Below are 25,685 nucleotides of genomic sequence, written 5' to 3'. Positions count from 1 at the left end.
TGGAACCAAAGTGCGTGATTTAACATTCTAGTCGGACCCTTTAGTGCGCTGCGCCATTTAAAAATGAGCGGGAAAATGAGAAGCAGTCCGCAGAGAAGGATATTACCACGACACGAGTGCTATTTGCGTGTGTGGATGCGCGCGTTTGTGTGTGTGCGTGTAACTTTTTTAGTCTCCCTTTTTATTTTAATTTTTATTTAACAGGATCAATATATAAGACATTGCCTTTTAAAATTTGGATAATTATATGCATGTAAAACATCTAGCTTCAGTGTATTTGCAATGTTTGTCCCCGGCGGGCTGGTACCATATCATCCCCTGGTTTGAATATTCTCAACAGATGGACACGGCGTACTGTTACGCTTGCAGACATTTTAGCCCTCCTAATACTGTTTTTTTCTCATCACTGTAATGTTATGACTACAATTTCAAAGTCTGAAGAAATAAAAAGTCAAATAAGAGTTCAAATCTGTCTTTTTAGCCCTGGGTTGAATGTGCCCCCCCATCAAAACCCCTGGCCCCAGCCCGGCCCCCTCAGTGAAATTGATCCAGAACCGCCCCTGGTTATAGGGCACATTAATGGTGGATCTCTCTCTCACTCTCTCTCGACAGGGGTGTGTAAACTTTTCATTCTCACTGTAAATTACCAAAGTTAACTGGCAGTTTTGGTGGGGTTTCCCCTGAGTGGAAAATAAAGAAACATCATGACAATGTATCAGACAGATGTATCAGTGTAGAATTGTGTGAGTATATGATGACAAAAAACCTTATTTATATTAGATTTATTACATTGTAAAAAGTTCATTACCTTTCATCTATATATTATGTACATATTCAATTTATTTGAATTCTGTTTAAGCAAAACATCTGCTCCAGATTCACAATAAAATGAACAGACATTAAAAAAAAAAAATCTTGTTGGTGGTGTGAGAAATATGCCATGTCTGGGTCATGCGGTATTTTCCAAACTCAATAAATAACATAAAATATCACAAACAGAACCGCTGGGCCGCTCACCATGAAGTAGACGCTGTCCCGTCTAAGTGACATAATTGATATTCAAGTAGTGAATTTTAGTGTCATCACATGAGGCATAATGACACAATAACAGAAGCAAAACAACATATTTTCAAACCCGGTAAATGTCATGCATCAATTGCTCGGCAAAATGGAATACAAATCAAATTCAATTGAATCTTCCTAGAATTTTCTGCAAAATTGAATTAAGAATGTGATTGCCAGGATTTTTATGTTGACATCAAGCTTTTAAGCAAGCCAGTCAAATAAAGTCAGTGTCACTTGTCATCGACAAAGGCAGCAAAAGCACACCATGAGGGAGTTTCTGAATGAATGAGATCTTTTCTCACCGATTCAGCATTTGGTTGAATTTCGACAGCCGATTTCAGTTTGACATCGAAAAGAGGGCAGGACCAAATTCATTCAGATACATTTCTGTCATTTAGAAGGTTGTCGGCATCGTTTGTAGGCCCCGGCTTATGAGCACGTGTGCTACATTGTACACAGTGATGAGCTTTACGAAGCACAGGAGAAGCACGACAAAATAACAATACTGCACTCAATGGAATTCATTTACACATTGGAATGTTGATCCTCTGAAGGACTGCACATGCACACAAACCCTTCAGGAGATGCTTTAAAACTTTTGTATGGGCTTAAAAAATAATGTGTATTTATATATGTATCGAAAAAAGAAGGGGGGGGGGCACGGGGAGCAGTGACCAGCCAATCAGTCCAATACATGAAAATCAATAATATACTGTAAATGTTTTTTTTCCCCACTGCAATCTGAGCTGAACCCTCACTTGAGTGATTACAAGGATGTTAAGAACATGAAGCAATCTGATTTAACTGACATGCAATACCTAAAATGCTTCACTCTCCCCGCCTGCAATCTCAACATTGACAACACATGCACCTAAAGAGGCACGAGCGAAGCTCAAATGTTCATCATGATTATCACGAGGTCTAAATGTGGACTTTGCTCCAACGAGTAACGCGTTCGTAGGCACATTGTTACATGCTCAGTCACTCGGAATCTGACAAACTCTGTAAGCCGAAAGTTGAGCATTTAGATGGAGTAGTTCCACCGGCATATGCAAGCGCACCGTTATTTTGTGGAGTTGTTAGAAGCACAACAGTGTCCAACAGAAGAGATGGACCCCCCCAAATATATATATATATATATATATATATATATATATATATCTCATCTTATATATATATATATATATATTTGAATATGTTCAACAGTTTTTGTATGACAGTATATTTCCTTTGAATTAAACTGTTATTTTCCTCCAGGAGTGTCCATAAAGCACATGTTTGACTGTCAGAAAGCAAACGATGATTTAAGAGTATAATCGCGAACATGACTAGCAACTCATCGATGAACGGTGAGTGAACTCAAGTCACCATGAAGATTCCCAGAGTGGAAAACGTACTAGTTGACTTTCAGACTGTGGAATGAGTGACAAATGAAGTGTCATCTGCCCACTTGCCGTGATTTGTAGATATATTCCCCAGCAGACCTTAAAGTGACGAATCTGACTTCTGGAAGTTAAGTCACAGATTGACAAGCGAGTGACCAACAGAGCTCCTACTGGACCTCGTCAGAGGGGCTTGTAGGTCTGGGACCAGGAAGCAGTGGTACCGGGGATGTAGCCTCAATCAGGGCGGGGTTGAGGATGATTGGCAGGGACATGGGTGGGACCCCCACCTGCAGCGGCGAGGCAAGCGGTTGGATGATGAAAGGGGACTGGCTCAAGTGTGAGGACACTTGAGCGTAGGGGGGTGGTGCTGGCACTGGCATAGGGGGCAATACTGGGGAAGACGATCGCTCTGCTCCTGAAAGACATTCATGAAAAACATTTTTTTGTTAGCCATTTTTTTTCTTCTTGTAAAGGGGAGCAAGGGGGAAGAGCATAGGTGGGCAAAGGAGCAGAAAGCAGGAGGTGGTTTAAAAAGAAATGAATAAATTCAGAACTCACCCATGTGTTCGGGGACAAGTCAGTCAAAATAAGAAAATACTTGACATTGCCACAAATGCATCAGAACAGTGAATAACATGTTGGACAATATTTACTTCCCTAAGTACTACTTAGCACATGTTCTTTTGGCAGTGATTTCCTTTTCACAAACTCAAACTTTTGTGTCTACTTTATTTTTCTATTTCGTTCATCAGAGGGATCGTTATGGCTATTGCTCATCAGGGCATGCATGTGCAAGTGTGCGGGTATGCGGGCGTGTGCTTTAATGGGTCAGGTTGGTCTTTGGTAAAAAACAGTTGGGCAGCCCTGTCTTGGATTATATTGAAACAAAGAAATGATTTTCTGCGAAATCACAGTTAAAGCATGTGGCTGCAGTACCATTGGCATTGACTGCTTGGGTGTCTTGGGGCGATGCTGGCCTGCTGGGAGTTCGAGGCTCTGCAGAAGTTACGGGCACAGGCACAGATGGGGGCGGTTGTTGGAGTGCTGGAACCACAGAGCCCTGTGGAGAGGGAGGCCGCGCTGATGGGGTTGGTGGTTGCACCTCAGATGGAGGACTGGGCGCTGGTTCTGAAGGAACTGAAAGATACAACATCAAGAATATGAGGTAACTTCAATGGATCTAAAAAAAAAAAAAAAAACGGCAAAAGGGTTAAGAGTTGAAAACTGCGTATTTGATATAAAACTCGAGTGAGGACACAGTCCAGAAGTCAAGCAAGGAACCAAATATCCCAACAAATGCAGGGTGAGATGACACATAACCTGGCATCAGATGATAGATATCATTTCCCAGTCACAGGCCCTTCTTCGCACTTGGCCATCTAATCTGAAATCTTCAACTGCTCTTCGTATTTTTCTTTGTAGTGTAGCTCTACCATACTAAAGACGAAAACTCAAAACGTTTGTCTTTGTAGGGTGACTATTAACAGAAGCCAACTTTTATAACATAACTCTCTCCCTACAAATATTGAACAATATTATGATAAATATGAAGTTTCAACCACTGGGCAGGAAAGTTTTATTTGCATGATCTGTAATTTATATAATGTCATTGAAATACATTCAAATTGATCGATTCTGAGGGATTCTATTTGAAAAGTTGAGTCAAGAAGAGTTGTGCAAAAGTACATGAAATAAACACGGACCTGGTAAAACGGTCTGTTTAAAGAGTTCCTCTCTCAAGTGGGGCAGGAAGCAGTCGATTCGTTCCCACGTTATTTCCCATAAATCAGAGTATTTTGTCTTGGAATCTGGGCTGCGGAATATTTCTGCTGTGTCCATCACCAGCAGCATGTTTTTCAGAGACTCCGGGATGGCCTCCAACTAGACATACCAACGCAGAGGTATGTTGAGTGGCACGCTCCGACAGTATACGACTGAAATCATTTTTTTTCTGCCACAGCTCTCACCAATAAGTCACTGGATCCTGCGTGCATGTACTTATCCATGAAATCCAAAATGGTAAGCCACAGGGCAGCAAAGGTAGGCAGGGACAACAATGGCAGGAGGTGCTGCAGAAAAACCTGGCGTACATGACAGAATTGAAACCAAAACAAAAAAAAAAGAATGAAAAGGAGTTATCCATCAATATAAACACAAACACAAATCGTCCCACGAGCCTAAATGTTAAATTATAAGACAAGGATCTTATGGCAAACCTAACGGACAGTTAGCGGTACTCAGCTGTGTCGCCAAGAGAGAAAATCTGTGCACCTGACCCCCACCTTGACATACATTTGCCTATACATCCAACAGGATGGCAACAGAGCACTGCACGAAACCCCTCAGCTCACTTTGAAATAGCTCCTTCATAACAAGATGCCATCATACGGCGGGCAAAACATTACATGAACATTTCTATGCCAATAAAACATGTTTATCGGTGTATATAGTGTGAACCTTTGATAGGATAGTGCAGGCTCTCATTCTGGTCTCCTCCATTCCACCAACATCAGCTGGGCTGATGTTGTTCAGCAGTTTGGTCAGTAATGGAAATAGCACCTGCAAGGAGAGTACGAGTTTGGCTTTTTTCATGTATGTGTTGTTTGTTTTTTTTTCTTCTCCCTAAAGTGTCTTGCGTAGATTAAGAAACACCTTATTAAAGCAGGACTCCCATTCTGTAGCATCTAGCGTCTGCAGATCATGGACGAGCAGAGCCCTCTGGAGGTAGTTGAGAGCCTGCATGCGCACTTGACGTCTGGCGTCGCAGCACAGCCAAGCAATGCCTAATAAGTAAAGAAACAAAGACATCAACCAAGGAGGTGATTCAAATTTAGCTCAAATGTGGCATACAGCGTGAAAGCTGTTTAAAACCAGACTGGGGGGCGGGGGGGGGGACAATTCATTTCCGTTTTATGTTAATTAAATCAGGCATGAAATTGTACTCTTTTAACACACTGCTACTAGTGTAGATAGGGTATGTGTTATTATCATTAGAAAATACAAATGTTAGGTGTACAACGTATAAATGACATTAATAAATTCATATCACCGTTTAGAAATGTCTACAGTGTGCATTACTGTTTTCTACATTTTTAAGGTGTGTTGATGTGTTGACATACGGAACACAAAGCCCTGAATCATATAAATGACGATTGGGGACTGCCAAATCATGATCTGGGCAAATCTCTTTCTTCCCGCCATCGTGCAGGAAATAACAATGCTGCAAACACTTTGTTGGTAAGACCTAAGACACAGGTCATTCTCTTGCTTGTGGCGCTCACACAGGTGCATGTAAAAAAAAAAAAAAACAAAAAGACACCACTTTCAGAATAAAAGCTATCCATATATTATGTTTTATTTTTACGTCACATGACTGCGAGGGCCGGTTACAGGCTGTGCACGGGCTGTTCCAGTCTAGACCATTAACATACCGTATGTGAGTTGCACAAAAAAAAAATGCAAAATGTCTCAGGCTCCGTTAAAAAAAAGTGCACTTCAAGAAATACCTGAAGCATACTAACTGTACAACCACATACTCCCTGTATTGCCATGGTCAGGATGGTACCACCTCTGCCTGAGCCAGGAAAAACCCTGGGAAGTACATTTGTGACTAAATTCAGACAAGATCATTATTTAATTATTTAAACGTTGTTAGATTTTTGTTTGGTGATTACCCATGAGATTTTGTGTGTGTGTGTGTGTGTGTGTGTGTGTGTGTGTGTGTGTGTGTAAAAGGAACCTTGGCTAAACAAAGAGTGTTATCAACTGACATATTGATTCTCCCAAAAAAAAAAAAAAAACGATATTACTCTAGTTGATATAGTAATTATCATGACTGGCCCATTCTATTCACTTGGGGATGTTTTTCTGATTACGGACTGCGATATTGTGCATAGAATGGAAGGTAAAATGACCTCCCACTTAACATTCGCCAAGCCCCCTCATTGCCCATCTTTAAAACCCGCCTCAAAACTCACTTGTATTCTTTGGCATTTGACTCAGCATGAGTCAGATTTGATCATAGCTTTACTGTTTGGTGCTTTCTAACATCTTTGTTAGTGATTTATTGCTTTATTGTTGTATATCTGTTAGTTGCTCCATGTACAGCACTTTGTGTGCAGCGAGTGCTGTTTGAAAGTGCTCTATAAATACAGTTGAGAGACTTTATCATTACTTCTGTATCTAGTACAACACATCCGCTACTAAAATGAAAATATAGTGTGAGGAGCGAACACATGAATAGAGTCTGCACAATGTGATATGAGCTGACCTTGCAGCAGTGGGCACCAGCAGCTCATCCACAGTGTCTGTGAGTCAGCTTCAATCTTTTTACCAGCAGCCTCCAAATTGCGCTGTTCTTCTGCCCAGGAGCTGTAGATGCTGGCAGCACGGGTGTGCAATGTGTGCATCAAGTCTAAAAGCTGAACCATCAAAGACACACCAACATCAATATGCATTAAACACAAATAAACCCCCAAAATAAAAAAATAAAACCCACAAAATAACATTTTACTATGTCCAACACATCAGGACACAATAGCAAATGTGCATTCTTTTGCTTATGTTACATAAAGAATGTTATGCAATGCCTAACAAGGCACATGTATATACTTTGTATACATTCAGATTTATATTGTAGGTGCAAGTTCTCATTTCCAAAGTAATTGTAACACGGGCTACGTCTGTTTTATAATTGCTAGAGATGATGAAACACTCTGGGGCAGACAACGGGTTTCTACTTGGACCAGTAAGGGGACACTAGGTTCGATTCACTGGAGCCAATGATGTCACCATTGAGGGGGTGGCATGGGCAAAGAAACAAGACAACAGTTGTAAAACAATTACCTTTTATATCAAACATAAACACGTGACAACAAAATTATTATCACGACAAACACAGTGACAAAAAGGTAAATAAATCCAATTTAGTCTCAACCTCTTAGTTGACCTTTCCTTCAAGCAAAATAATTGGTGATCACCTTTCTCAACACCGGTGTGAGTTTCTTTTTTTTTCTTTCAATCTGAATGAAATAACTAAGCACAAAATGTTCTTGTCAACTCCTGTCGTACAAAATAAATTCTTCTAAACATCACCAACACAAATAAAATAAAATAAAGTGCATCAAATGTAATATACTGTATGTTCTTTGGTTGGCTCGCCACCACCACTGTACCCCCTTTTCCAGCACTTGGTAGAAGTCAGGGCACCGTAATGGAATCCACTCCACTGAAGGCACGCTAATCCCAGCGCTGTCCTCAATTAGAACTCCACAAAAGACCCGGCCAGAAGAATGTCGAATGAGACTCCGACGACGTTATACAGTCGGCGATATCCCAGCGGTACGGAAAGCTAACGGCTACGTTAGCCAGGCACAGTGCTCGAGGTTGCGTAGAATGACTCTCTCTTTCTTCCGAAACACTTATTTACAACAGTCGAAGAATACGTCCGTTCGCGTTCAGGTCCCGTCAGAAAAAAGAGCGAGATAGGTTGCGCCGCACGTTCGTGACGTCACGAAGGTGAAAAACGGCACCTCTCATTCGCTGACACCCCACTAGTATTCTGTGCCCTGATTCGTTCGGGCCACGGCAATATTCAGTTCTGTTTAATTAAGCAAATTTTAACGACGCTACTCTTTTAGTCAATATAGATTTTGGTTAAGTCCACTCCCCATTGCCTCATGCCATAATCCGGGTTACACCCTCCCCCCCAGAAGGTGTGCACGTCTCGGAACACCTACACGCATGGTTTTCCTTCAGCATTATATCATGAACAACGCAGCAGTGTGGCTGCAATGTTTCCGCAATAACCACGCTCAATTCATGAAGAAGAGCTTTCGCAGCAGTGAGCAATGGCACTCCTAACTGAGCGTACTGCAATCTCTCAGGCGGTTCTCTGTTTCTCTGTGAGCGTCGGACTTGATGACATTCCTTAGCATCATCAAAAAGTGCAACAGGAACTTCTCCGAGGGGAGGGCCGTTGTTCTGGGATTCTCTATTACTGCCAATTGATTCATCTAGCATAGGTGGGGTTTCGATCAGGGCTCCAGCACTCTCAGACGGGTGGTCGTCCTCTACGTGAATCTGCGGGACTTCTGGCTGAACAATTTCTGGCCCTATCTCAAAACTTGGAAGGTCACTCAGCTCAAGGGGTTCGCCCGTTGATTTCTCCATTGTGGGGGGGTCTGCTTTCATGTGATGATCAACCATATCTTTTGAGCAAGTCTCGACAGTCTTATTCCTCTCTTCGTCCTGCATCATCTCAGCCACATACTCTCTTGCAGCCTCAGCAACCATGGGAGCAATCCGCTCTTTCAACGGAAAATTCTCTGGAACCCTGCCGCTGCTTGGCTGTTGCCACACTCCTGACTGTGTAGGGTTGGTGCTGATAGTTGAAGAACAACCAGGCAATTGAGGCAAATAATAGTGGCAGTACTCCTGATCTTCTGAGGGGGCATCATCATCATCATCATCATCTGGTACCTCATCATTGTCTGAAGTGTCCCTTTTGGTTTGGCTTCTCGTCAGCGGCCTCCTGACAGTCTGCCTCTCACATCTTTCACCAGTGCTGGCAGGTAAGAATCCACAGGGCAACAGCAAATCCCTATGTAAAGTCCTCTTTGGACCCTCCTTGCCTTCAGGACGCACTATGTAGACAGGAAGGCCAGCCACTCTTTGAACCACCACCCACACATCGGGCTCCCATCTGTCAGCCAGTTTGTGCTTACCCCTAATTTTCACATTCTTCACTAGAACACGATCATTTGACACTAGTGTAGATTCTACAACACGTCTATCGAACCGAAGTTTGTTCCGCTTGGCGGTCTTCGAAGCATTCGCCATGGCCAGTTTATAGCTCTCCTCCAACCGACCTTTCAGGTCCTGCACATACTGGGAGTGTGATTTCCGAGAAGTACAAGCAGGGAGGTTGAAGGCTAAGTCGACTGGCAGTCTCGGCCGTCTGCCGAACATGAGTTCATAAGGGCTGAACCCAGTCACATCATTCCGAGTGCAATTGTAAGCGTGCACTAGGGGTTTGACAAAATCTCTCCAATGAGTTTTGTCCTGGTTCTTGAGAGTGCCCAACATCTGCAGAAGAGTGCGATTGAATCTCTCCACAGGATTGCCCCTCGGATGGTAAGGTGTGGTTCTCACCTTTTTGATGCCTGCTATTTGACACAATTCCTGGATAGTGCGTGATTCAAAATCTGGACCCTGGTCACTCAACAGTTTTTCTGGAAAGCCATAATGCACCAGGAAATCCTCCCATAAATACTTAGCCACAGTTAGAGCTTTCTGGTTTCGAGTGGGGATGGCCACAGAATATTTTGTGAAATGATCAGTCAACACCAAGATGTCTTTGATACCGCTTCTGTCAGGATCGACAGATAGGAAATCCATGCAGACCAGTTCCAAGGGCCTTGTCGTCTCGATGTTGACCAATGGTGCAGCTCTCTCAGGCTGGGCTTTGCGACGCACACAGCGTTCACATGTCTTAATCTTCTGTTCCACATCTACAACCATCCTAGGCCAATAAAAGCGGGATCTTACCAGATCAAGGGTTCGCTCTAGGCCAAGGTGGCCAATGTCATCATGCAGGCTCCGTAACACTACGTGCCTCAACTCAGTTGGCAAGGCTAACTGATGGACAGTCTGTCCCTGCTCCTGTCGGGTTCTGTAGAGCACACCCTCTCTCAGTGCGAGGCGATTCCACTCTCGTAGCCACAACGCCAAAATCGGAAGCTCTTGTCTTAACCTAGGAGAGGGTTGGCTTCCAGACTCCAGATGCTCAATCACTGTTCTCAAAACAGTGTCATCCCTCTGTTTTCCTGCCAATTCACGCATGGTAAAGTGAGGGACAACAGGAAGCCCGTGCGCACACTCCCGTTGGAAACTCTCGGGCATGACATGAGCATCAGTAGTGAGAGACTCCACTAGGGCGGTTGATGGACCAAAACTTCTCTCCTCTCCATGACACCATTGCACTTCATGTCTTTGACATATGGCTCGTATTGCCTCAGGCAAAACTTTGCCGAATCCGTCCTGTTCGCCCATGTGATTCAAAGTGAATTGTTGGATCCTTTCGGCCTCCTTTCTTGACACAGGGTCATCGTCAAGCTCCGCGGAGGGTAGTCTTGAAAGTCCATCTGCATCTTTGTTCTGACTTCCTGCACGATACTGAATTTTAAACGAGAAAGTGGACAAAGATGACAGCCATCGGTAACCTGCAGCATCTAATTTTGCAGAGGTTAGTATGTAGGTCAAGGGGTTACTATCTGTGATCACGACAAACTCGGCTCCATAAAGATAGTCACTGAATTTAGTGGTGACTGCCCATTTCAAAGCCAAGAATTCCAATTTATGTGCTGGATATCTTGACTCACTTCTTGTCAATCCTCGGCTTGCAAAGGCAATTACTCTCATCTGCCCATCTTGCTCCTGGTACAAAGCCGCACCCAGTCCTGTGGTACTTGCGTCAGTGTGGAGGAGGTATGGAAGTTTGGGGTTGGCAAAACCCAAAACAGGGGCACTTGTGAGCTTGCTTATGATGTCGTCAAAAGCTTTTTGACAGGCTGCTGTCCACCTTGTTCCAAAATCATCTTTTAATCGAAAATATGGCATGTCGGCTCTTTGTGGTTTTTCCTTTCCCTGCTTCCTGACTGGTCGGTACCCCGCTGTGAGCTCGTTAAGAGGTTTCACCACCTGTGAATAGTCCTTCACGAACCGCCGATAATAGCCAGCGAATCCCAGGAAGGACTGCAGCTCCTTTAAGTTTTTTGGCACTGGCCAGGTCTTGAGCGCGCTTATCTTGTCGGGATCGGTCTCAACACCATGTTGCGAGACAATATGCCCAAGGTATTTGACAGATGTCTGGAAGAATTTGCACTTCTCGGGGGACAATTTCAAGCCATATTCTCGCACCCTTTCCAGGACTTTTAATAGCCGCGTCTCATGTTCTTCAAGCGTGTCAGAAAATACAATAAGGTCATCAATGAAAACAAGCACCTCTTTCCTGTTCAAGTCAGCCAGGCATCGTTCCATGAGTCGTTGAAAGGTACTGGGGGCATTTGTCACTCCCTGTGGCATTCTGTTAAACTCCCAAAATCCAAGGGGACAAACAAACGCCGTTTTCTCCTTGTCCGCCTCATCCATCTCGATCTGATAATATCCGGATTTCAAGTCCAGAACTGAAAACCATTTTGATCCAGTTAACAAAGAAAAAACCTCTTCCAGATTTGGTAGAGCATAAGCATCTTTGATGGTCTGGGAGTTCAACTTCCTGAAATCAATGCAAAGCCTCACCGCACCATTCTTCTTCCGCACGACGACTATGGGCGACGCAAATGGAGAGACTGACTCACGAATAATGCCCGAGTCCAATAATTCCTGCAGATGTTTCCGGACGGCATCCACATCCTGTGGATGGATGGGCCTTGCGCGATGCTTGAATGGAGTATCATCACTCAGTCGAATACGATGCTTCACTTTATTGGTGCAGCCATAATCTGAGTCATGCAGAGCGAAGACTTCGGGCATAGAACTCAATAATTTCACGACTCTGTCTTTCCAACTGAGCGGCAAAGGGGAATTACCAAAATCGAGGTCAAGCTTCGCACTGGGGCAAGAGGCGTTCCTCACAGCCTTCTCAGGGCCCACAACCTGCTGAACTGAGTGGATCTCAGCCAAAACAGTTCTGGGGGAGAGTCTGATATCGGTCTCGGTTTCATTTTTCACCACAACTGGCACGTGGTATGGTTGCTTGGTTGCTAGCGTGCAAAGGGAATTGGCAACTCGTAACCCCTTTGGGAGGGCGGACTCCTTAGGAGCCTCCACCGTGGCCCATTTCCCATGGTGAACACTGCTTGTGTGGAAAAGACCATTGACAACAACAGTGTGACCAGCCGGTATCACATTGAGATTATTCATGGGGGCCCTAACCTGCCCCAAGGTATCGATGTTTGCTCCCACTCGTCTGACTTCCAGAACTTTGAGCACCACCCCATATCTAGGGACAGAAGACGATGGCTGCTGCCCATGGCATGTGATATAGTCAGTGTAAAGGACGTCCAGAGTATTGGTACCGATGAGGATCTGAGGCGAGGCACTCATCGCGGGAACCACCAATGCTAGGGTTGGGACTTCAATGATATTTCCAACGAATTCTTCAGGAAATGTCAAGTCCAATTCTATATACCCTAAATAGGGCACAGCTTGGCCATTTGCCCCCTCCACTTCTAGTTTGATGTCTACTAACTCGTTCAAAGACCTCAGATGATGGTGGGATAGATCACGCTCATAAATAGACTGGGGAATGGTCGTCACTTGCGACCCAGTATCGAGAAGGCACTGATATTCTTTTTGATGAATGATAACTCTTGCAGTGCATTTAGCACCCACCAATCCAGGGGGTAACCTGGAAAAAGACCTCTGTATGGAGGTGCACTTCTTGTCAACTTTCATGGATTCATTAGGGCTTCTCATCGGAGTTGATTCGGCAGCCTCTGTTCGCCCTGACACAGAGGCCCCCATTAGTTTAAATTTCTTGAGCAGGGTGCACCATTCTGCTGATCCCATTCCTGCTGACTTTTTCTTAAAGCACGTCTCTTCTCTTCAACTAGAGAGGGCTTTGGCTCATCTTCGCAGGTTCTTGCCACATGACCGTCTTCGCCACAGCGAAAGCAATACCAGGGTCGAGGTCGGTCCACAATCTCATTCCGGGATTTCAATGTTACATTTCCTCTTCCATGTCTTAAGGGCTGCTTGGACTGCGTTAGCAGTGCATTAACTTGGGTCTGTAATGTGGCAATCTGTTCTTTTAATACCCTCAACTCAGTTGCTCCCGAGTAGTCACTCTTAGTCGGCAAATACGACGGCTTCACTTTTGTGAAATGAGCTTGAACGTCAGCGAGTTGCGTCTTCACTCGTTTGAGTTCATCCGCTTCAGGCAGTGAGGATCTGACGAGTGGGGGGTTTGCAACATGCAGTGCGGCTATTTGAGCCCGCATGTCCTCCACTTGAGTTCTTAGCGATGCGGTGTCGGACATGTCCTCTTTGGGTACGGCACAGGTAGCCATCTGACTCAATACAGTCTTTGACTTTGCTGAGTGAGAACAAGGTTTTTGCAGTCCCAAATGCACCTTCTTGCGAATTTCTTTTGCCTTTACTTTCTCTTCTTCTGTTCGAATTAGCACCACAAGTTCGGCAAAAGTGGGGGGTGAGTGTTTCCGTCGTTCCAGCTGGAGGTCAGCAATTAACCCATCCTCCCAACACCCCCTGCAGAACTGTTTCAAAAGGTAATGTTTTTTTTTGGTGTCAGGTAATCCACCGCGCCGAATAACTGCACTTAGGACACTCTGCAGTCGGTGAAGGTATTGCGAGGGCGTTTCATCACTATTCTGCAGGGTTCCCATGAATTTAGCCAACAGCTCTTCTCCATCTTCCACTGAACCATAAACAGAATCTAATAACAGGAGGTACTGTGCTGGGGAAGCTTGAGGGCCGACCTGCTGAGCGACTTCAGTGGCAGGAGGCAGTAAACTGTCCAAAATTTTACGGGCTCTATGCAGATCAGATAGGGACGGATCAGTCAACAATAAGTCCACATTCACTCTCCAAGTTTCATAGTCTAGCTCATTGTTGGGACGGGGGGTTCTACCTGAGAAGGGTCGAAATCGAAATGAGGATGATGTGGCATCGCTGGATCGCACAACATGCTCAACCACCATTCGTTGCACAGCATGAGGATACACATCTTCTTCGGAGAGAGGAATGTGAGTCGTCGGCGACTTGCCTCTGTCGCCCCGTTCAAAGGGTGGTTGGAGAGGTGAGGGGGAAGGTGGGAACACAGTTGGCAGGCTCTTGAATAGTTCGGTCGGGACCGAACCCAGCACCGAAAGCGGGGCTTTTGTCAGACTCATAATAGGCTGGCCCTCTTCATGCCGAGAGCAACTTGGATTTTTCTGGCTATTAGGCTGGGGGTTGCGACTACTACCAATCTCTCTGTGAGCTGGAGACGGTACTCCCTCTTCCCTTCCAACCCTATTCAACTCATCCTGCAGCACCTCTCGGAGCGGTTTTCCACTTCGACCCGCAATTGATCTCAATTCTTCAAGATAACTTCGCTCTGTGTCCCCAACTGTGGATGTGCACACAGCATCGAGGGCACGTACCTGCAAGTTGACATCTTCGAGGTGCGGACTTGAATGTTCAAGAGGCAGTAAAGGCCTGATAGATTGCATCGCGGCACGATTTTCAAATTCTACCACGAAGTGTTGATGGAATTCTGAATTTGTATCGTCGATAAAGATCACTCGCTGAATGGGACCATGACTGGCCAACAACTTCTCGAGGTCCGGATCTAATTCAGTTTGGGTTAGCCCACGAATAATGACAGAATTTGAAATGTTCACACCAGCATCAATGATTATGTCCATTTTCTTGTTTCAATGCTTTTACCACCCCTTCAGTCGCTTGGCTCCTGGCTGGCTCGCCAAATTTGTAACACGGGCTACGTCTGTTTTATAATTGCTAGAGATGATGAAACACTCTGGGGCAGACAACGGGTTTCTACTTGGACCAGTAAGGGGACACTAGGTTCGATTCACTGGAGCCAATGATGTCACCATTGAGGGGGTGGCATGGGCAAAGAAACAAGACAACAGTTGTAAAACAATTACCTTTTATATCAAACATAAACACGTGACAACAAAATTATTATCACGACAAACACAGTGACAAAAAGGTAAATAAATCCAATTTAGTCTCAACCTCTTAGTTGACCTTTCCTTCAAGCAAAATAATTGGTGATCACCTTTCTCAACACCGGTGTGAGTTTCTTTTTTTTTCTTTCAATCTGAATGAAATAACTAAGCACAAAATGTTCTTGTCAACTCCTGTCGTACAAAATAAATTCTTCTAAACATCACCAACACAAATAAAATAAAATAAAGTGCATCAAATGTAATATACTGTATGTTCTTTGGTTGGCTCGCCACCACCACTGTACCCCCTTTTCCAGCACTTGGTAGAAGTCAGGGCACCGTAATGGAATCCACTCCACTGAAGGCACGCTAATCCCAGCGCTGTCCTCAATTAGAACTCCACAAAAGACCCGGCCAGAAGAATGTCGAATGAGACTCCGACGACGTTATACAGTCGGCGATATCCCAGCGGTACGGAAAGCTAACGGCTACGTTAGCCAGGCACAGTGCTCGAGGTTGCGTAGAATGACTCTCTCTTTCTTCCGAAACACTTATTTACAACAGTCGAAGAATACGTCCGTTCGCGTTCAGGTCCCGTCAGAAAAAAGAGCGAGATAGGTTGCGCCGCACGTTCGTGACGTCACGAAGGTGAAAAACGGCACCTCTCATTCGCTGACACCCCACTAGTATTCTGTGCCCTGATTCGTTCGGGCCACGGCAATATTCAGTTCTGTTTAATTAAGCAAATTTTAACGACGCTACTCTTTTAGTCAATATAGATTTTGGTTAAGTCCACTCCCCATTGCCTCATGCCATAATCCGGGTTACACCATGCTTACACTGCATTCTCAACGTACTGAGAGTGCCCCCCCCCCCGATTTTTTAAAATAGTCACAGCCTTTTTCCAAAATTAACTTACTTCAAAATTGAGCTCATGTGCATGCTGCTCATCGTTGACAGGGATGCAAGATGATAAAATTGTGGGACTGAGTGTGAATAGGTGTTTGTCTGTGTGTGCCCTTGACTGGTGACCAGTTCAAGGTGTTCCCTGCCCACTGCCGCAGACAGCTGGGATAGGCTCCAGCACACCCGCGAGCCTCGTTAACAGCGATAAACACAAAATACAGCTTGAAAAATTCTCATGTTTTTAACTCATTCAGTACCAGCCAATTCTAGACCAAGTCTGAAAAGACGTTTAAAAACGTCTTTGGGAGTGAATGAGTTAAATGGAATAGTATTTGAAGCAGAAAACATTCAATTCAAAAGCTACCGCATCTATTTAACGTTTTTTATATATTAAAAATAAAAATATTTAACATAACGGAGCACAAAATATCCATTAATTCCACAGAATACAATATTCAATAGGAGGGTGTTACTTAACAATCCAAATGCGCACAATAGAAAATGACAGCAGAGAGCATTTTGTGTGGGATCAGAACATCCATTTCATGTCAGAATATTGACTACAAGGTTAGAAAATAATAAAGGAACATTCCATTCACACCACACATCAAATTCATAAGAGATCAAATTAGAAATGCCCTCTCATATGAGCTTCAAGATGCATTGAAGATGAGACGTGGCTGGGTCTCTCAGCATGACAATGATCCCAAACACACAGCCAGGGCAACAAAGGAGTGGCTTCATAAGAAGCATTTCAAGGTCCTGGAGTGGCCTAGCCAGTCTCCAGATCTCAACCCCATAGAAAATCTGTGGAGGGAGTTGAAAGTCCGTGTTGCCCAACGACAGCCCCCAAACATCACTGCTCTAGAGGAGATTTGCATGGAGGAATGGGCCAAAATACCAGCAACAGTGTGTGAAAAGCTTGTGAAGAGTTCCAGAAAACATTTGGCCACCGTTATTGCCAACAAAGGGTACATAACAAAGTATTGACATGAACTTTTGGTATTGACCAAATACTTATTTTTCCCCCTAATTTGCAAATAAATTCTTTAAAAATCAAACAATGTAATTTTCTGAGTTTTTTTCCCCACATTTTGTCTCATGGTTGAGCTTTACCCATGTTGACAATTACAGGCCTCTCTAATCTTTTCCAAGTAGGAGAACTTGCACAATTGGTGGTTGACTAAATACTTATTTGCCCCACTGTAGATTGGAGATCTGTTAGGGTTTTTTTTGGGGGGGGGGGGGTGCGCGATGAGTCATGTTCCCCCTATCCACCTCATTTTCTGTGCACTAAATGTTTGTTTATCAGCATTTTGAGGAGAATTCTTCAGGTGTAATTATTTTTCTTCCCGCCCGCCCCCAATACATTTAAATGTGTATCAAAACACAAATTTTAGCTATTTGTGGGCTGCGCCCAAATCCTTCAAATAGCAGATGTTGACTTTACAGTAAATTAACACGTTTAAATAGATAGGATAAATTGGTCCATCTTCGGATTGTATCAGTGATCAGTTATCGTTTATTCTTGTAACCTGATGATCGGTTAAAAAATCCTGATCGTGTTGCGCAACCAATTGCTGCAATCAAAATATTTTTAAGTCTCAATGAGATTTGTACCATTGTGTATGTATTTTGGTAGCTTTCGGTTTTGGTAAACGTGTGATCACTGACATTCGATAGTATGAGAAAGAAGGCTCCTGTACTTACATCCCGACTAACCTGTAATGACACCGTATGGTAACCTGCTGGGACACCCTCATCCTCCTCATCATCACTATGGGAACGTGATGGCCGTTGACTGGAGGCTCGACTTCCACCTCGTCTTGTTCCATTTCCACTTTCTTTCTCCTTTGCTCCAGCTTTCTTCCGCAAACGAGACTTGGCAGAATTATGACTCTTCTTCTTGTCATGGTTGCGGTAACCTGAGGAATGAAACAAGCAGAAACATCTTTGCAGCACAGCTTGGAACATTTTGTTAATTTAAATTTAAAACAGTTCCTTGCTACAACTTCAATGATTCTTTTTATTCAATTGCTTTGTTGTTTGCCTATTTAAAATAAGCATTGATGAATAATAAACTGACATGGATTTTCTTTGTGTGGAATCAGATACACAACTATCATTTTGTTGTATGCAGTGGATACACAAGTAAATTGTACCATCTGTCATTTAGGATGAAGTGGAAGAGCATTTAGTCGCTCTGCCTGTCACCCGTGACTCTTATTACAGTCATAGGTAGATGAACATTTCTTTTCAGTATGTTTTAAAATAATTTCTTTTTTGGTTTTCTCTTTTAGTTTTTCGCGAGGATCTACCCAACCCCTTTCTCCTGTCCAATGCCTACATCGCCACCTCCCTGCTTGTTGTGGTATACATACTGTATGTCGACTGTTTATCAAGATTTTTGGAAGAATTTCTGGGGGAAATTCCCAAGTCCCTATCACCCGCTATTTGGGGGTCGGATTACTCAACTGTACATCATTTCTTATGAAATAATTTAAAATAATTTTTGGACAGTTTCTGTGACATTGGATGATTTCCTTCAGTAAACCTGATGATGTACCAATGTGTTGAAATCAATGCCGTTTAGCACATACAGTATATTAACAAAGGACAAACAATCCAAAACCAATCCTTCTGACATGAATGAAATACATTGTCATGCAAAGGTGGGGGCTACTTTATATATACAATGTGATGATTCAAGATCCAAACTTAAGTACTGGTCGGGTCTATAACTGGTGGCTCCAACTGCTCTATGTATATGCAGAGTTTTGCGGTGGAAGGCGAGCTTGCATTGTACCACAAATTAGGCTTCTGCACAAATTCGTTACTGCCTGTCTTAGTCCGTCTTAGTTGGCTTCACATAAGGTGGATAACATTATTTCCGAATGAGATTTTAGCTTCAAATAAAAGCAATAAAAGTGTTTGGTTTTATCTTTTGGGTTGTTGAGCTTCAGGGAGTGATCGGATACAGTAGATCACCCCCACGCACTGTAATAAACCTTGTATGCTGCAAGACAAAGAGCCCATACTGCATTTGTCTTGATTTTTACCAGTCTTGGAATTAACTATAAATAGGGAATAAAAAGCTATTTAACAGTTGGTGGCGTGATAATTTTTCTGTCATTTTGTTTCTCCTGTTGAAATTCTTTGGATCATGGCATGATTGATTTCTAAATTGGATTTGTAGTCTACTTCTCAACAACTTTTTTTTTTAACATGGAGTCATCATTGGCATCGTGCATTTCGTATTTACTTTGGTTGTCTTTGTGAGATATTTAAGTTGACTAGATGACAGAAAAAATGTATGGGTGATAAATATACAAAAATATAAAAATAAAATCTGAAGGAACAAATTCTTTCAATACCCTTCAATATACTTGAAGTAGTTGGGGTCAACTGCAATTTGGGCATGTATTCTACTGGTACTTTGCAATTTTCAAATGTTTCAAACACATATTTAGAACATTATAACATTAACATTATGTTAACATTGTATTTAATCAGAATCATCTTTATTAGCCAAGTATGTAGAACACAAAAGGAATTTGTCTCCGGTAGTACACTAAGTGAAATATCCTTTCCGTTAGGACAATCAAAACTTGAAAGAAGGTGAGCCAAGTCTTTCATTAATATTTTGAGAATGTTACACATGCCGTTTTATTCAGAATGATCTGCCAATGTGAAAATCTTAGTTATGTGCATTTGAGTAACTAACCTCCATTGAGACTAGCTTCCACAAATACCCGGATGGCTCGGACACACAGCTCAAAGTTGTCCGGTGTGACGTGGGCAGCGTCACGGACAATGAATGACAGTGTTTCAACACACTTGATCAGAGACTTTGTGTCATGCTGGCCAAGGTCCTGACCCAGTGTCAGACTGTACTGGTTGACCAAGGGATGATTGAGTTGAGATTTGGAGCTTAAAAGTGGGGTCTTACTGGTTTCTAAATCCTCTTTTCCAACCTAAAAAAAACAAAAACAAAAGCACAAAGCAGAGGTTAAGTTTAGGGATTTCAGAATGAGAATGTCAAAGAAGAAGCTCATCTGAATTAATGTGCGGGTACTGACCATCAGCCATTCACTGCTTGCTACATCCACATCTGTTGTGGAGCGAGGGATTCGGGCCTTGCTGTGCTCAGTGTAGACTTCTGAGTCAGATGTGTAGCCGCGATCTAAACTCACTTCATTCGGATGATGGGATGGCAACTCACTATCTGACTGGGCACCTGAGCACACAAAGACGACAGATTGATTTTTTTGATGTCAAAAGATGAATGAGACAATTTTGCATTCATTTCCAGGTATTTACCTACTGGATCATTCTGGATCTCATACACAACTTAGACGGTAACATTATTTGAACAAACCACATTTTAGGTGAGCAGAAGCATTGGAACGGAATTATTCTTAAAATATATCCCATTGTTAGGTTAATGCTGGTAATCTGATGCTAAGAACACATCAGGAACATGAAGACTCAGGAGGCAGGCATGGTTGTCTTTCTTGCAAGAGAGAGCGCGCTAAAACATATCTCCGTTCACAATCTCAGAGCAGCTCTCCAGCTGGCTCTGCAATGTAAACCGTTACAGGTTCCAGAGCAACTCCGAAGAGAGCGCGTTTGTCTCCTTGCATTTATTGGAAGGATTTCCCTGATACACGATCTTCTAATGGGTGTGGGGAGTATTTTCACATTCCACAACAGTTTCAGTAAAGCAGAGTTTCAATAAGAACACACAGTTCATTCCTGAGATGTCATCAAACGGCTCCTACTGGATGTCAATGGTCCACGAACACAGCTTGCGATGTCCCTCTCATGGTGTCCTGGGTTGATGTTATCTTCTCACAAGCAACAGTTAATTTGACCAGAAGCCTTTCACTTAACAACAAGATATTGTCTTAAAAGCTAGAACAGGAGCAGCCTGAGCTCTCCCGGTCCGACAAGTCTACCATTACCAACCTACCCCATTGTCTGTGAGGTATTTGCGAGGTTTCACTCTGAAACAGCTTTTAAAGTTACACAGAGAGTAAATATGGGATAACAGAATTGCATTTATTCCAACACCCATACACGGTCACTAAGCCTTAACCATAATTTGCCTTCAATAACAACAACAAGCCTATGATCCTATGTGTAAAAATAATTGCCCTTCTCAAATAAAATATAAAAATATCTGTCAGTCACCTTCCAGTCCTTGGATCACATTAAATACGCTTGCTGTTTCCAAGTACTTTATCAAATCCAAATGCTATTGTATCTGGTAATAAAAGAGAAGTGTTGATCTCTCGTCTGTTGATTTAAATGATTTAATATTCATGTTTCTATTCATTCATTTTCCGAAGCGCTTTTATCCTCACTAGGGTCGCGGGGGGTGCTGGAGCCTATCCCAGCTGTCTTTGGGCAGTAGGCGGGGGACACCCTGAACTGGTTGCCAGCCAATCGCAGGGCACACAGAGACGAATGTACAGACAATTTTTGTCAGTTTACAGGTTTAAGTGTTTGATTTGGATCAGTTAAGAACTGCAAGAGGTACAGTGTATATTGAAAAATCATATTTATGATGCACTGAATCAAAATTGCAAACATTTATGAACTGTTAATATCCATAAAATGTGTGCACTACAACTATGAGACAAAGAAATACTGCACCTGTTTCAATGTCCGTGCTGGCGGAGGTAAACTGAAAGGAGGCAGGAGGTTTCACTCCAGCACCAATGCATTCAAGCAGTGAGAAGAGTGTGTACCAATGGTCTGTACTGTGGATGTTGGCCGCATTAGTCTTGAGCAGCTCATGAAGGCCATAAGCCACCTCTCTGCTGACCCGGGACAAAACATGGGGTTTCATCATAAGCAGGAGACGCAGGGAAAGGAGCACCTGCATGTGGGATCACAAATAATGAAAAAGGAGGAAAACCAAAGAGCAGATATTTTGAGATCTCGATAGCACAATGAAATACTGTACTGTACATGCACATGGGTTGACAGTGTTACCTTGAGGAAAACATTTCCACATAACTTAAAACAAATAAACAAATTGTTGGTCATTTTAGTAATTATATTGGAAAGATATTGAGTCAGAGACATTTCCCGTCCCTTCATTGTTGAAAGCGTCCGACCGGAGCAGTGGTCGTAAGGTGGTTCATGCCAGTCGTGGTGGTAATAACCGAACCCATTGATGGACACCGGCCCGTAAGGAATGCTGTCAAGCTAAAAAGTCCGATTGGGCCTTTATGGCCTGTAGGACTTCACAGGCAGGTGATTGTTACTGGCAGGCACAGGCCAAGCAGAATACAGCATCAGTGGTCGCTGAGGCCAAACCTTTGGTAACTCGCAGGAGGGGTTCCGACAGGCCACGGAAAACAACTTACTGGTCTATCTACTTTCTTTACTTCCCCTATGGTCACGACCTGTGGGTTATGACCGAAAGAACAAGAGCTTGAACAGAGGCGGCCCAAATCCTTTGTGGGGTGTCTGGTCTCTCCCTCAGAGATAGTGTGATAAGCTCAGTCAACTAGGAGGTGCTGGCTCCTCATTGAGAGGAACCAGCTAAAGTGGCTCAGGTGTGTAGTAAGCATGCCTCCTGGATGGCTCCCTGGTGAGTTGTTCTGGGCACAACTCACTGGGAGGAGGCCCAGGGGACAACCCAGGACATGCTGAAGGGACTATGTCTCCCGGCCTGGGAATGCCTCAAGAATCCCCCCAAAGTACTGGGCGAAGTGGCTGGGGAGAGGGAAATTTGCTGCCCCTTCGACCTGACCCCGGATAACCGGAAGAAAAATCGGAGGGATGGATATTCTAAGGTTTTGGGAAAGGGGAAATATGTAGTTGATCGAAAAATTTAGAAATACAGGCAAGTGACACGACAAATAGCAGTGCACACTAAAGAAGAAATTACATTTATCTCTCCTGATGTTTGGACAAAGAGCATTATACACAATGCAGCTTGAATTTAATGAAAAAGAGAAATACATCATGGTTAATCAAATGGGACTAATTTTTAATGTGATGTTTGACTTCAGCAAACTCAAGATGAGAATTTGGAATTCGTATTGTGTTTAATTCACTCTTGTCCACGGTGGATAAAAATGCTTGCCAAATTACTCAAATTATTTACCTGTATTTGTGAACATGAAATTCATTGTTCAAGTGTTTTCCGAACAGATCAGACGAGCTCATTCAACCAGCCAAGAAGAAAATGGCCACAATCACGATGTCTGATTACTCATGAATAATACAGAGAGAGAGCTTCAGGCAGGAGTGTTAAACTCATTTTTGTCACGGCCACATTATAGTTACGGTTTCCCGCAGAGGGCCATTATCTATGACTGTGAAACCAAACACATTTTGAATCCCCTCATATTATTATAAATACACAACATACAACTAATGGATAACTACTTTTGAAATCAGATGGCAAGGACAATAGTTTTTAATATCTCAATGTGTTATTATTTCTACATATGACATTTAGAAATGCTGGTCGAGATTTTAGCAAGAATCATCAACTTCCGTGGGCCACATAAAATGAAGTGGCGGACCGGACCTGGCCTCCGTGACTTAAGTTAGACACCTGTGGCTTAGAAGGTGAACAATAATAGAAAGTAACAATCATTCGTGGGAGTAAAGGGAGCTCTGAAATTCTGGTGAGACACTGTAGCTGTTAAACCGATATATAAACATATGGAAGAGAGTGACTCCCCTACCTGGGAACTAATATCTTCTCGTCGTAGCAAGCGAATGGCAAGACGAAGGAGTCCCACTACACCTCTCTCCACCAAGAAGCAGCTCTCGTTAGCGTGAACGCAGAGGTGACACAGGTGTTCACGCACTGTCTGCCATACACACGACACACGGTCCCTAAAAGCAGATACACATTTATTTTTAGTGCACCAAAACAAGAAACAAATGCTGTATCACTTTGTTGCAACTATTACCGATTTTCCATTACAATACGCAGTAACATCTCTAAGCAGAAGGCGGCATCCTCTTCATCATATGTCTCATCATCGGGGGTGACCGATATCAAAGCCTGTAGAAGATAATGTAATTATGTTTCATCATGTAGACTTCTCAGCAACAACACGAAAAAAAAGATAACTCATGGGCAGCAGGACATAAAAAAACAAAATGCAATTAATATTCACACTACTAAATTCAATCCAACAGTTACCTTCATAAGTTCCTGTAAAGACTCAATCTGGAGGAACTTGCTCTCTGTAATCATCTTCTCTGGGTCACATTGCTGAAGATAAACAGAGAAATTCAAGTACACAGTGGACTGCCGATTACAGTATTTGCGTTATTTGTATTTGCGAATCACCTATTCATTGTTTTTCAATCTTTTTTTCGGGCACCTATTCATTATTTGCGGAAAAATTCAGCCATTATTTTCTGTAACGTGACGAACACGTGGAGAAAAAAAAAGTCCTTTGCGGCAAAATAATGTCTTCATTATGAATGTATGTAAGAGCGTACTTTGGGGAAAAGGGTTGTAGGATTACACTGGTTAAAATCTCCTGTTGCAACAAACATAGCATATTGGTGTGCATTGTGCAGTTTCCGGTTTATGATGGCATGCAGTAAGTAGAGCTATAGCTGGAAGCTATAGCCTTGTTGCCCGATGGTGGGCTGTAACAAGCCAGCATGAACAAATCTTGGTCGACAAAACGGTTGGCACTTTACCATCAGCACTTCAATATCCATTGAGCAAAATTTTTCTCTCACTTGAACCTACTGTTACCTTGGCTCTCAGCTTACCCATCTTGTTGTTAACAGACTGCACATTAGGAAGCTAAAGGTTAGTTAGCAACAGTCATGGATCCAAAGCATTTAGCCTTCCTCTCTGGCTGTGTTTCCACTGCCATTCTTAATACGTCGGCCAACATCTACTTCGCATATGCTTTTGCGGTCAGCCGGATAGTCCTCAGAAGTGCTATTGCTGGTCATGGTAAGATGACATGTTTGTCAAAGGATCAAGGAGCTGAAAGTAACATCTCCAGTCCATAATGTCTGTTTCAGACAGGTCATGGTAAGAGTTCTCACTCCTTTTTTGCTCTCGATCGGTCCCACTCATCCCCTCACCCTTAACTCCTCCCTCTTTCTCCCCTTCTCTGCCGCACTGCAGTACCCCCCTCCCTATTGTTTAAAAATAATAAATACGTTTAAAAAAAGAAGGAAATGTGTACATTATAATTTGTCTATCACCCAGGTAAAAAAAGAAAAATAAAGGTTATCCCACCAGCCCATTAAATCGGCAACTCTTTGAGCGAGGGGTCTGAAGTTTAACCTCCTGGAGCCGAAAAGTATATTAATTTCAAAGACCAGCCAATGTTTAGGAAGTTTTGTGTAGAAAGAGAAAATCTGATTCACTTGGCCTCAAAGTGCTTTACCGGTAAATCAAAGTGGTTTCAATTTCCCAAAATGATGAATGACTTTAGCGTTTCAAATACATGAATACAGGACCTTGAAAAATATGTGCATATTAAATCGCAAGATTGCGGAGAAGAAAAAAAATCCTATTACACTAGGCAATCAGATGACAGGTTGCCTTGAGTCCTGAATAAAGGTTGCATTGTGGAATATGCCTGGCTGTCTGCACTATATGACAGAGTGCAAGGACTAA

General features: G+C 43.1%; 1 protein-coding gene across 3 annotated transcripts in view; it reads right to left on the bottom strand.

The window, feature by feature from the left end:
- Positions 1–767: 767 nt before the first annotated feature.
- gbf1 (golgi brefeldin A resistant guanine nucleotide exchange factor 1) overlaps positions 768–25,685 on the bottom strand; it is a 101,303-nt gene continuing 76,385 nt past the window's right edge. For 2 of the 3 annotated variants that reach the window (XM_086121493.1, XM_086121494.1), the window contains exons 28-41: positions 24,234–24,305; positions 23,998–24,092; positions 23,767–23,920; positions 21,713–21,938; positions 20,134–20,291; positions 19,779–20,028; positions 17,765–17,979; positions 6,721–6,871; positions 5,103–5,233; positions 4,908–5,009; positions 4,418–4,531; positions 4,154–4,331; positions 3,387–3,587; positions 768–2,865 (exon numbers count right to left, since the gene is read on the bottom strand). In XM_086121493.1, coding sequence (XP_085977619.1) covers positions 2,618–2,865; positions 3,387–3,587; positions 4,154–4,331; positions 4,418–4,531; positions 4,908–5,009; positions 5,103–5,233; positions 6,721–6,871; positions 17,765–17,979; positions 19,779–20,028; positions 20,134–20,291; positions 21,713–21,938; positions 23,767–23,920; positions 23,998–24,092; positions 24,234–24,305 — 2,295 coding nt within the window. In that variant the 3' untranslated portion in view covers positions 768–2,617. The remainder of the gene's footprint in view (positions 2,866–3,386; positions 3,588–4,153; positions 4,332–4,417; positions 4,532–4,907; positions 5,010–5,102; positions 5,234–6,720; positions 6,872–17,764; positions 17,980–19,778; positions 20,029–20,133; positions 20,292–21,712; positions 21,939–23,766; positions 23,921–23,997; positions 24,093–24,233; positions 24,306–25,685) is intronic. The other variant, XM_086121495.1, reaches the window with a different exon arrangement.

The sequence above is a fragment of the Hippocampus guttulatus genome, chromosome 10 (assembly GCF_054856545.1).
Source record: "Hippocampus guttulatus isolate MCC_2025c chromosome 10, RoL_Hgut_1.0, whole genome shotgun sequence".
NCBI lineage: Eukaryota > Metazoa > Chordata > Actinopteri > Syngnathiformes > Syngnathidae > Hippocampus > Hippocampus guttulatus.
The sequence above is the reverse complement of the archived record's forward strand: the minus strand, read 5'-3'. Positions and strand labels throughout refer to the sequence as shown.